Here is a 14,304-nt window from a genome sequence, read left to right on the forward strand (position 1 = left end):
CATTGAACATTTTAAAACATGCATTCTTATGTGTATATCATTTTAATGTTGCAGTAATCGAGAGAACGAGAATCTTATTTTGGACTGCTGTCAGCTAGAGCCGAGTGTGGATTGTATTAAGCACGAAGAGCTTGGCACTGACAAAAATTCTGGTTCACCAAGTGGCGATCCCGCACCTGAAGGTCAAGCCGGTATTGGAAATGATGCGAAAGCATCATCCCCAAAGGCTGATAGTGATGGGCACAACCAGCGTTCCCGTGGGCGGTGCTCAAATTCAGCAGCTAATACAAACGCCAGTAATTTAACTTTAGTGAAAGATAGTCCAAATTCTATAAGCGTCGAGATGGAGAGTGCTGCAAGTTCCCTGCCTGTGACTGTAGCTACACCGGCGACTACGCCTACTACGACAACAAAACGCAAACGAAAACCCAAAGCTTCCATGCAAATTGAAGATACTGGTGAGGTTAGTACAGTTAGCGCCCCGGCCGCAGATGCACAGCCGCAATCGAAAATACCTGCCATTGAGAGGGACGCACCACGCAGCCGCCTGCCGTCTACAGTCGATCAAATCTCGCAACAGCAGGTACAACAGCCACAGCAATCACAACAACAACAGCAGCATTCTGAGGCTTCAGTGAAAGATTTAGAAAATGCTATGTCCAAGCACTTGCCTTCGCCCGGAGTGAACGCCACCGAAGCTGCTCCCGTTGCCACAGATTTCAGTGCCGACGCACTACTAAAACAACAACAACATGAAAAAAGCACCACCATTCAGTGGATCGGTACACCTCACTATCAACAACCTGCTCCCATGCCGGCCACTGCTTTATTGAGGCAGCTCTACGCGAATCGAGAGAGTGTAATTAGAGCAACCGCCCGACAAACACCAACGGGAGTCTTTTACGGTGAACAGCAAAGCGGACCTCTTCCCACACCACCTGGCAGTGAGTCGTCTTACGACAATCACCAATATCTACAACTGCATCCCGCTCATCCCCAGAAGTCATCGTCGGATGCATTCACGAATTTGGTATCGACATACGGTGGTTATCACAGCTCTATTGATTATCACAATGCAATGACCCCACCTAGTTCGGTATCACCACGTGACACCACCAATTCCCTAAATGCAACCAAAGCGACCTCACATAACAGCAACGGATACGAATACACCGATCCGCTCCGTGTTCAATATACAACGCCGAACAACACAGGCGAAAGTGGTGGTACACCCGCACTCCCCCTTAAACCACAACCGTATTCAGCAGCAGCGGCCACCATGCACCACCCGCACTCCTCATCCGACGCCACCAACATTACCTATAGCAATCTTGACCAACCTCAATACTTTACACCGCATTCCAGCTTTCATTTGTACCACAAAGGCACACCCACAAGTGGCTGGTACTCGGCACCGTCATAGGTCAGCTTTCAGGACTGCGATTTGCATCAGCAGTTGGGACCTCAACAAGAGCAACAATTACAACAAACTCAGTTGCATTCAAAGGAGAGCTGGGATATTGTAGGAGCACTTGGCAAAGTTGCAAGAATGTTCTTCAACGTCCGAAAAGGAAATTAATATCAATGATGTGTTTACTTACGCAGATAGGATTTTGTGTGCCGAGTGTTCCACAAAAATTAGTAAATATGCATACATTGCTTGATGTAGAGAATGCAAAGGTGGCGCCATCCGCAAACCGCCACTTTGTTCTTGGCGAATTTGAATATTGCGGAAGGTCGATACAGAAATTAAACAAATCTTTGCTTGTATGACGCATTCTATCATTTTCCTTCAATTTGCTTTCGCTTATTCCTCGCTCCTTTCGTTTGTTTATTTTCTGCACTGTATCCTATCATTCTTATATAAAAATATACTGCCGAGTTGGTCACATTACAAAACATATACATTTTACTACACATATACGTTTGTACAAGTATGTGTATGTATATAATATGTGCCATCCCAATAAGCAAAATGTAATAAAATAGACTGAAAACAAAATTTTGAAAACATAAGTTTTAAAGTTGGTCGCTTATTGGTAAGGCCCATTGCATATGCATTCTTACTTGCTTATGTACATACATATGTATGTATGTACGCACATTAGAGTGCTCATGAAATACATGCATATATATGTATGTATATTGCAAATGTACAAGCAGAATTGTGTCGTTTGTCGATAAAAAATAATATAGTAATTACATATGTACATATCTACTATGTAGGTGCCTATATCGTAAAAAGAAAGAACACCCGCAATTTTTCTTTCGAAATAGAATGTTGGCTTTTTTAGTCTGCGTGCTCGAACGCATAGCTTATGTCCAAATATGAGATTCAAGTACTTAGGTACATGCATATGTATACTCCCGACCTCCCTCGTTCCTCATAGGATATGTACGTAATGAATCCACCTCCCTTCATTCTTCCGCTTCTCATGAATGATAAACATGAATGTGCATATGAGCTTCCAAATCTCACTTTTCAATGTTCTAATGAGAAAATACAAATTTATAGTGGGAAAACGTAAATTCATAGCGCGAAAATGTACTTTTATAATGTATTGGTAACGAAACATAAAAATTTATAAAAATGAAGTGCTCTGGAGTCTGCGGGCAAAGGCTTCAAGACGTGCGGTACACAGATGGGGTAAATTAAAGCAAAAAAAGGGATATTGAGCACAAAACTTCACAATATGAAAATCCTTTTACAACGTGAAATTAAAGTAGGACAACATATTTACATCCCCACTTGCATACCGACTAAGCTTAGAACATCTGTATGGAACGTAGTTGTGTTTTGTATTGCTCTTGCGCAACCTCCTCTCGTTATACAGTTTCTTACTTCATCCACTGCTCTTAGGAAGTATTTTATATTTTACTCGCACACATCAGCCCTACCTACTTGTGGTTTGCTTTATGTTAAAGCATATGCTCTCAATTGGGTTGAGCATTGAAGAAGATGGGCGCGACCTACAACGCATGCCTCTCCAGAGGAACGCTGTGGAATTCTGCTGTACATTGTCACAAACCAAAACCAGGTCGCCAATGTTATTTCTTATTTCTGTCCACTTTGCCATAAGATCAGCTATCCATTGCGACCATATTACCGTTGTTGACACCCCCCTTCCCCTTGTATGTTTAACGCGCCATCCGTGGTTATTGAGCCATTAAGGTGGACGTTTGGCCAATTTTCGATCGGTCAAGTGACATTCGGCAGAACAAATTCAGATTTATTTCATCCATCTATGATGACTTCCTGAGATGGCTTGGCACACTTTTACATTTCATGTTTGTGCTGCAGATCGCACAGTTACCTGTTTAAATTCTATTTTATTTACATGAGCTTCCAATGCAGAAGGTATTGAAATATTGATCTGAATATTTACTCATGTTTTTCAATTTCATTTTCAATCAATAGTGTAATAGTGTAATTACTCTAGACTTTAACGTGAATTAACAAACTTAAGAACAACCCGCGAAATGGGAAACGTCTGTACATTAATAATTACTCCAGCCTTAAGAATTTTAGAGAGCTGTTCATTTTCGATTCTTAAGTTACGTAAATTGAAAACGATGAGAGAATCATTTTGGTTTCTTCTTAATTCAATAAGCCTGCACAGGTTTGTATTATATTGGTTTTTTACATAAATTTATATCATGTGGAACCGTTGGAGACTCCAGATGCAGAATGTTGTAAAATTATTAGGTCGAGGCTAATTATGAACGATATGTTTGCCATAGATGGTAGCTCTAGATGGCACTTCTTCGTCGAATCGGCGACGCGAAATTTTGAGTTCAGATTAACCACAAGAAGAGTTTGTTTAATCTATAAATTAAAAAGTAGAAAATATAAAATATTTTATTAAAAGCATAAACAAATCCGAATTTATTTTACATCGGAAGCACTTTACCTCATATAAAAATATAAAAAAAAAGAAATACCATCTAGGTGTAAAAGTGTTGTTTAGCTGAGGGAGAACAAAATACCAAGTTTAGAGTTAGGATCGAATTACAGGAAGTAGGGACTACATCAAGGTGTAAACACCTTTTAGTTCTTACGTAACTTATATTACATTTACGTCTAGAGCAATTACACTATCATCTCCCTAATTAAAAAATAATACACACAAAGCTGAGTGAATGTATTTTTTCCTTATGAACTTACGTTTTCTGATTATCAATTTACATATTCTCAGTACAAACTTATAATTTCTAGTTATCAATTTACATATTCTCAATAAAAATTTATATTTTCTCATTAACATTTACAAATCTCAATATAAATTTGCATTTTCTCAGTTTCAATTTGTGCTTTTTCAACATAAATTCACATTTTCTCATTACAAACTGGAAAAGGCGTAGAACTCCAAACCAAACTTTCCAGGCGGTATGACTTTCGCCATTTTATTTAGCTATAATATTGATTGATAAATTGGGCCGCCGTAGCCGAATGGGTTGGTGCGTGATCACCATTCGGAATTCACTGAGAGGTCGTTGGTTCGAATCTCGGTGAAAGCAAAATTAATAAAAACATTTTTCTAATAGCGGTCGCCCCTCGGCAGGCAATGGCAAACCTCCGAGTGTATTTCTGCCATGAAAAAGCTCCTCATAAAAATATCTGCCGTTCGGAGTCGGCTTGAAACTGTAGGTCCCTCCATTTGTGGAACAACATCAAGACGCACACCACAAATAGGAGGAGGAGCTCGGCCAAACACCTAACAGAAGTGTACGCGCCAATTATTTATTTATTTTTTAATATTGATAATAACTGAATTCTATTATCCATGCAACTTAAGAAGCCTCGATTTGTATAATCAAACGGAACACAGAAAGAATAACTGTTTATTGCTTACAAATTTAAATGAAATCTTTAAATGTCCTACTAATAAAAAGCTCGGGCATTCACTTAAAGTTAAGCGTTAAAGGTTTGCTCGTAAATGCACGCCGATTTTACTTATTCCTACGGTGAGTGATTCTATGAGTTGTGGATAGACTTCATTAAGAAGTTTACAGATATATCAGGTCACTGTTCATATGGGTGCATTCTCAGTTAGCGTAGCTCAAGTATGAATAAATAATATTTAAAAAAATGTATAACATTTTCAAGCATTTATGCACTAGGTGTAAAAAGTAAAATTAGTCGCAAACATGTACATACACATATACACATACACTTGATTTTGATCCTTTCTTGTTGCATATATAAAGTAAATATCCCCCTAAAAAAATTATGTATGTACATATGTGTATACTCTTACATTTGTATACTAGCTTAAATATCGGAAGTTAACGTTTAAACTTTGTGTAAAATACTCCTATACATATGAATGTATGTATGTATTTGTATATTTTTCGCATACTACTATACATGTGTAATATTAAATCAAAATAGGCTATTATGGAAAACACAATGGAAACTTGTGAAAATACTCGAAATAAAAAATTCCAATTACTACATTATAGGAAGAATCCAATTGCTTGTATAAGACTTAGATAGTGTGCCAATAATACAAAAAAGAAAAACACTTTAATATTTAATAATTAGAAGTGCATTTTTTATTGTTATTAATTGTTTAAGTTATAACCGTTTACTTAAAAGTGTATATAAAAATTAGGGTGCAAAATTCTGCAAGGCACAAATACAACACATTGACAACATATCAAACGTTTTTTTTTTGTTTTCACCCTTTGTCTGCGTTATTAGTCTCCTCTCCATTGTAAATGAATGTGCTTATATGTATATGTAGATGTATGTAGATATTCACGTATGTACAGTATGTATATAGCCATAAACGCCACACCGCTTTCGAGATTTTGGTACTTTTTCCCACCGCTCATTGCTAAGAATATTATGGGAATGCTCCGTTCTTTTCAGCTTTTATAAATCGTTTCAATAAAAGCATATACATATACATACAGTGGCACAGTAAAGTCTACATACCCCATTGAAAAGCGAGGTTTGGAGATTTCTGTGAACATTGTAGCATTAGAATATATTCCAAACAAAACCAATCTAACAACAAACAATAAATTTTAACAAAAAAATTTTAATCCAAAAATATTTATTAACAAAAACAAACAAAATTCATTTTCCAAACACAGAAAAGTCTGCATACGGCTTTGTAGTGGAGTACACAAAATGCAGTTCTGTACTCAAACAGTGCTACCAATCACTTCAGGCGTCTTTACTAGATACCGTTAGTTAGAAAGAAGTTTAGTTCTTCGATATTAATATTGTAGCTGTGTTAATTTAACCAAAATGGGTAAAGAAATCTGTGTTAAAGTACGTGAGCTAATTGTGAAATATTACAAGGAAAAAAATCTTTAAGAGAGATTGGAGAACATCCAAACATCCGGACATCCAAAATCAAGCATTCAAACAATTATTCGGAAATATAATCACACTAATAGTGTAGAAAACAAACCAAGAAGTGGTCGCCCACCTAAACTGACTCCTCGTGCTAAGCGAAAAATATTGTTAGACGTGCAAGAAAATCCAAGAATAACAGCAATAGAAATTGCAAAAACCCTGAAAAATCAGGATATTGCTTCAGTGCATCCAGAAACGGTGAGACATTTATTGAGAAGCAATGGACTCCACAACCGTGTGCCTCGAAAGAAGCCATTCATCAGCAAAATAAATATGGAGAAACGAGTCGAATTTGCTAAGAAATATATTGATGCATACGAAGATTTTTGGGCTAATGTTTTATTTAGTGACGAAAGCAAGTTCAACTTGTTTGGCTATGATGGCAAACAAAAAGTATGGCGTCGAAATAATGAAGCATTATTGCCCAAAAACTTGCTTCCTACGGTGAAGCACGGTGGTGGCTCCATAATGGTTTGGGGCTGCATGTCAGCGGCTGGGGTGGGTAATTTAACATTTATTGATATTAATATGGATCGCATGGTATATTTGAAGCAATCCGCGAGTAAACTGGGTCTTACGGCGGGTTGGTACTTTCAGCAAGATAAAGACCCAAAACATACCGCTGGTGTTGTCAAAGAATGGCTACTATATAATGTGCCCCATCAACTTCATTCCCCACCCCAGTCACCGGATTTGAACCCCATAGAGAATTTATGGGATGAATTGGATCGTCGCATTAGGAAAAGGACAATTAAAAATAAACAGGACCTCAAAAATGCTTTACTTGAAGAGTGGAATTTAATTTCGAATAATTACACAAAAGTATTGGTAAATTCCATGCAAAATAGATTAAATGCTGTTCTAAAAAGTCGTGGCGGACCCACCAAGTATTAATTCTGTTGTCTTTTTATTTCCTTTTAAGTGAAACACATTCTTTTTACAAAGTATGCAGACTTTTCTGTGTTTGGAAAGTGAATTTTGTTTGTTTTTGTTAATAAATATTTTTGGATTAAAATTTTTTTGTTAAATTGTATGGTTTGTTGTTAGATTGGATTTGTTTGGAATATATTCTAATGCTACAATGTTCACAGAAATCTCCAAACCTCGCTTTTCATTGGGGTATGTAGACTTTACTGTGCCACTGTATATATACGACTCCACATGCGTGTATATACATATGTACAAACATACACATACGTGTGTACCCACATATACATATATATATATACAGTTTTATTACAATAATTGTATCGTATACTTGCTCTAAGAAAGGTTAATCCGGCTAAAAATAATAAGTAAGTACATTTACACCATTTGTGTGTAGTAAATTAAAAACAAGTACACATAAAATATAATAGAAAATATAGAAATATCCGTATGTATGTACAAGCAGTTAAATATAAATTAAATCGCAACACTTGTATACATTTATGTTGAATATTTTTTACGGAAACGTACACACATACACATGTGTGTATATGTATATAAATATACATAAAAACGTTTACAGTAGTACGAATAAAATGTTCTAAATATGGAATAAATGAAGAAATAAAGAGGAATTGTTATTGGCAAAATTGCAGATGGGATCAATTAAATGATAAGGTACTGCGCACAGGATAACTGAAAGGTTCAAAAGAAAAGATTAATACAAAATCATCCGAATAAAAAATGTCCAAATACATAAAGTTTTCCGACAATTTTTTTATCATTATCGGTAGTTTTTAGTATTTGAAAACTCGTTTTTAGTATTTGAAAACTCGTTTTTAGTATTTGAAAACTACGTTAGATCCTTATATACATATGTCATTTCGCTATGCAAAATTTTTCGGGTCAGGTCAAGTTTGGGTTCGACAGGGCTGTGAAATTTCTATTCTTAAGTAATTTAACACTTACGGACATTTCTTTTTTGGACATCTTGGAAGCCAACATCGAATGCTCCAAAGTAGTCAAAAATTGCAACTTCAGAATGTAATACCTCAGACGCACCTAAATCATGAAACTATCTGCTTAAAAAAATTTCCGTATTCTATTTCTCTCAAACGCGTCTTTCCTCAATAATCCTACACCTCTGAAAGAAAACTACATACTCGTATGTGCATACGCCAGCTGAGGCCGCATAGATTTCAAGTTACAATGCACTTCTCGTCATCATTCATCCTTCTCGTGTACGTGTCGCGACCACCAAGTTTTACCAAAATATCCTTTTAAAATTTTCAAATTTATTCCCCAATGTTGTTTCTATTTTATCTTTTTTTTAAGGTCAACCTTAAACCTTAACCGCAAAATGCATATTTATTTATTTATTTTCTTCTGTCTACAGGTGAATTCTACCGACTAAGAAAGCAGACACATATGTACAGGGCCCGCCATCAATCGTTACGGATTTGAACTAGGTATTATTTGAAGAATAGTAACACTTAGCTGTCATCTGATTTGACAGAAAATTAGTTTTATTCTTCCGCTGAACGAAAATGGTTGTGTAAACGCTCAAAGAATGCTGGGAAATATTGCGACATTACTTTGAAAATCATGGTAATGTTGCAGAATGTGTAAGAAAATTAGAAGAAAAGCTCCGAACGAAGCGTATGTGCTTTACTTTGCGAAAAAAGTAAGAGAAACTGGGTTGCTTATTGACAAACAAACCGTTGGATTATTGTCTTTGGGGTGCCGTGAAAGACCAGTGTTATGCCAACAAACCAGCAACAATTGATGCACTGAAGACCAACATACGCGATGTCATAGCTGAAATACAGCCGCATACAATCAAAAATGTGTTGAAAAATTGGACCGATGGTATGGGATGGTGCATGGCTAGCCGAAGCAGCCATATGAATGAAGTTGTGTTCCATCATTAACCGGAAGGATTGTACTTCAAAATAAAAAAAACAGTTTGGAAAAATATTGAGTAGTTTCTGTTTTATAGCATTTTTAATTCCGTAAAGTTATATGGCGGGCCCTGTACATACGTTCTTAGTCTTGCCATAAATTCTGTAACAAATTTTCAAATGCATACGACGAGAACAAAAGAAAAAAGTTCAGTTATTTTTGCTTTTGTTCGTATGCATTGTCTACTCATAAATTATACTCAGTTTCGGAAGCTAAGGAAAATCGCATTACAGTGATTGAATTACAAAAGTATGGTAAACATGCAAGTGAGACTTACGAATTGCTGAAAAAACTTAATATTTTGAGCATGTTTCTTTACCGCACGCTTCTCCCAAACGTCTGAAGCGACAGACAGAAAAAGAACTGGTCGTCCTCCCATGGTTCTAACCAGTGCATCCATAAAAGTCGTTCGAGAAAGAATTCGCAGAAATCCCCTGAGAAAGTAGAAAATCATGTCCAGGGAAATGCATGTATCGACCAGATCCATGTCAAGACTAATTAGAATGAAATGAAAGCCTTCCGTCGCTCAACAGGTCATCTTTTGACAACGCGCTTGAAGAAAATTAGACTCAACAAATGCAAGCAGCTTCTTCGGTGGCACACGGTCAACAGCCATGAAAATATTCTTTTCACAGATGAGAAAATGTTCATCTTTGGCGAAGTTTTTAATAAGCCAAATGACAAAATCTATGCTAAAACTTCTAAAGACTCAAAAAATGTGGTTTCAAAGATTCAGCGCGGCCACCATCCACCCTCCGCAATGGTTTGGTGGCGAGTAAAGGCATCACATCTTTTCATTTCTACGAAAAAGGGGTTAAGACCGGGGCTAAAGTGTACCATGAGGATGTCTTAGAAGAGCGTGATTATGCTGGCCATCTGGAAATCCAGATCTGAATCCATTGGACTACAGTTTGTATTTCAGTATTTGGTTTTTGAATAGCCGACTTCACAACTTCTAGAAGCTCTTTAAAAGCAGTATTTTCAGACAAAAGTTTCAGCGATAAGTTGAAGCTGAACTCCACGATCTCAAAACTTGGCATCTGACGACATCTTTTGATAATAAACTGCCCAAGCACACTTTGTGGCCAATCCTGTGTTTTCAGAACATAAAAATGAGTTACTAACAGGACGTCTTCCTCATTTGCATAGTCACCTTTGAATGAAAGGAGGTATTCTACTTTCTAAAAGTGAACACCTCACCGGTTTTTAAGTTATTTGATTTCAAAATTTGTAAAATTGACCAATTGACCTAGTTTGGTTATTTCAACAAACAGAAGTGCTGCCAGACATCTTATAAATAAACATATAAAACATTTTAGAAGGTAATAAATGAATAAAAATACAAAATTGTATAGTTTATCTATAATATAAAAATGAATCGCAAAATGTGTTTGTAAACGCATAACTCATCAACGCATGGACCAATCTTAACAATTTTTTTTTTAAATGATCCTTGAAGTCCAAAGAACCCCTAAAACAGCCCTTTTCTTTTTCACATGCATATATTGCGCGTTCATGTGTGTGCGTTACTATATTGCTTTGTTTTAATTCGCGCTCACATTGTTTTTTTTGTTTGCTTCTGGCAGAACTCCATTTCTGCGATGCTTTTTATTTATTGTTAATTTGGCCGGCATATTTAGAGTTTGCAACTTAAAAATGCAATTTAAATTGTTAATTTATGGTACATATAAAAAAAAAGTGTTAGAAACGTGTGTGTACTATATGTTACACAGTTTTAATAATTATTAAAATAAATGTGATAAGTGCACTTATTGACAAAGACAAATTTTATTAACAAATAACTTAAAAACTATTATTAACTGAATAGTGTTGGTGCTAACTTTAGCAAAATAAGCACTAAATGAACATCTCCTGTGAGTTTCGTAATATGGTATGTGTCACAAAACATGTGACGGGCAATCAGAAGGAGTCCTAGCCCAAATGTTTTATACACAAGTAATATTAAGAGTATTAATTTTTTTTACTTTCGATGAGTTATATATATATAATGAAGCAATCTCTTGTCAAAGTTTAAGACTAAATATTTAGCAATGAGCTGCACTTTTACATTTTTTAAATATAGTCACGAATTTTAGTCTTGGCCAGTATTTTGCTTCAAATTTAATTTTGCCAAAATAAAATTAACGGATTGCATATCGCCTTGTGGTTTACCTCTACTCAAGGCGAATTGAATTTTGATTGAATTGATGGTGGCGCCTTCCCAAACCAGTTACTTTATTTTTCGAGATTTTAACAAGTCTGACGTCAGTCCCTTACCAATACGAATCAAACGAGCAAAACAAACAAAAGAAGGAGAAATTACATGTTTGTGAAAATTCAGCGAATGGCTTGTTCAGGTTTAAACTAAACAAACTAATGAAATGAAGGGCCGCGTTTAAAAATGTGAAAGCATAAATTAATATGGAACTTTTTTGCGTTGGGGGAACTTCACCGTCCGCAACAATATTTATATAACGAAATTTCAGCATAACCACCAAGCATGATAGAATAACACGGTATCCAGAATACAGAAAACAGCTACTTTATTGCTTGTTATGTCGACAGCCTATTACATCAGTATTTTAAATAAACATGCAAAGGCAAGAGAAATTACTTGCTTTTGAATACTCAGTGAATGGCTAAGTGAATATTCGGATTTTAAGATTTGTAACCTTGGGTTTACAATACAATTTTCTAAAAACAGTTGATAGTACATATCAGCTGTCAAAAAGAAGAACATTTTTTTGCATAGCCTAGGGGCATTATAAAAAGTGCACAAGTAAAAACACTCTACTTTCTCCTACATTTTTTGATGAACCCTAAGCGGGTGATAGTGTTTGGTAATTTTGCTCGAGCGTACACGACAGACAGCGGCGTTAATCGGTAATACCGGCGCAGTTAATTCTGATTAAAATTGTAGTGTAATAGACGGTGGTGAGCTTATTAGTTAGTTTTGTCAGTAAAAGATGGATCGTAGGCAATAAATACAGGTTTTAGCCCTGATGCTAAGAAATAGTTATTTATTAAAAAAAATCTTAAATTGCGATTTCTCAAACTGCTCCGAAATATCAAAACAATTTATGTAATTTCGAATGTGTTAGTGCAAACTAATATAATATTAAATCCAGTATTTCTTGTTCTTTTCTTGAAAAGTTTTATTATTTTTCGTTCCCAATAGTTATTAACTGTGATTTTTCGGCAATGTTGTCATCGAAAATTCTCCTAATCCCCTTAAATTATTAGAATTAAGTCTTGTTGTCAATCCACATTACTGCACTTAATTCCCGAGATAATTCCAAATTAAGTCGTTAATCCCGATTAAAGCCACCGTGCGTTTAGGCTATTAGTGGGGATGCTATGCCAAATTTTGTAAATCAATTTCAGGATTCTAAAACGAAGCAAAATCATTTTTTGGTCTTTAAATTTATAATAAATAAACAGGTTGAGTTATACAATTTTTAACTCTTAATTTTTCAATTTTCGTTTTGAGACTATAATTAAAATGGGACTTATGGAACAAAAATAATTTAAAGCGCCTTTAAAAAATTCAGTTCAATGAAAAGTGTTAGTCTTACGTTTTTTGCTCTCTGAAAAAAATTAATATAAACAAAAAACGTTTATTTTATTGAGTAATTAAGTTTCGTGCAAATTGCCAGACGGTAACGATTTATTTTGATACAATTGTTTATGAATTTTATCATATTTTATGTAACCATGTAACCAGTTATAAGGACAATTCACTTTTAAACAACCGTCTTAAGGTTCATGTAACTTGGGCAATTTTTGGCAAACTATAATGTATTAGTTAATGAAACTAGTGGAGATGTTAGGGAGGTGTTAAGGAACTATCTTTATAACTATAACTCCCAACTATTCGAGAAATAATAGTTTCGTAATTATTTGCCTTCAAAGTGCCCTCGGGAACTTCACTATAGTTTGGCTCATTACACTATATATTTTTTTACACTTCACTAAAATTCACTAAATATACAACAGTATAGTGTTGCCGAATGCCTGCAAATGAAAACAAAAATATGAACAAAAAAAGAGGTTGTCTGTAAAGTCGGTTTACTGATGATAGTTCAACGTGACAACGTCATAAGAAAATACTGATGGAATAGTTGCATTTTTCAAAAGAAAATTTTAATTTTAGTTGTTTGAAAGATATTTAGTATGGATATAGAGAAGGAGGTAAATGGAATCGCAATGGAATTGATCAAGTTATATTTAGGGACATAAACGTGAAAAATGACGAAACATTTATCGAATTCATGAAATATATGTATGTTCAATTTCGATTGTGTATCAGACGTTAATAAGTCAACAACACTAAGAGGCCACATCATTGATTTGCCTTCTTCAAGACACTTTACACTCGAAACACTCCCATTCATTTCCTACTTTTTCTATCATCGTCCTATTCTCAACAGAGAAATGGTTCATTACCATGCACACAGGAAGAAGGCATATGCAAATAAAAGTATGTGAATTTATATACCTACATATGCGCATATACATACATATATATGCTCACTCAAGTAGGACAGAGCCAGATGTCGAACGTTGCCGAAAGCGGGGGCCGATTGTGCTCTTTGTCGTTCGTTCCGCGCTCTCGCTTGCAGTTCAAGCACATTAGCTTACATTTGCTTTCGTACGGAATAGATTCGTATATTTGATATGTCCATATGATTTGTATGCATCTTTACATATAGATTTGTTCTTTTTGAAAATTGCGCGAAATTGTATATGTATATGCATGTTTATATACATATATTAGTATACAACATATCTTATAAGGTATATGGTAAATATTACCATACATTTTTTCCTTCATATATAATAAAAAAATTAATAATAATAACATTAAAACAACAGGTATTATTAACAAACTTGGTTTTATTTTAAATTCTTCAAGTAAATCAAATTAATAATAATCAATAAGAATGCATATGCAAATACAAATACGTGAATTTATATATGTACATATGCGCATATACATACATATATACGCTCACTTAAGTGCGGGAGAGCAAGATGTCGAACGT

The 14,304-nt window shown here is 35.2% G+C and overlaps 1 protein-coding gene across 2 annotated transcripts in view; it reads left to right on the forward strand.

The window, feature by feature from the left end:
- Positions 1-7,926, forward strand: part of LOC128862520 (protein trachealess) — a 30,349-nt gene extending 22,423 nt beyond the window's left edge. For both annotated transcript variants that reach the window (XM_054101196.1, XM_054101197.1), the window contains one exon: positions 55-7,926. In XM_054101196.1, the coding sequence (XP_053957171.1) occupies positions 55-1,423 (1,369 nt within the window). In that variant the 3' untranslated portion in view covers positions 1,424-7,926. The remainder of the gene's footprint in view (positions 1-54) is intronic.
- The last annotated feature ends 6,378 nt before the right edge of the window (positions 7,927-14,304 follow it).

The sequence above is a fragment of the Anastrepha ludens genome, chromosome 4 (assembly GCF_028408465.1).
Source record: "Anastrepha ludens isolate Willacy chromosome 4, idAnaLude1.1, whole genome shotgun sequence".
Lineage (NCBI taxonomy): Eukaryota > Metazoa > Arthropoda > Insecta > Diptera > Tephritidae > Anastrepha > Anastrepha ludens.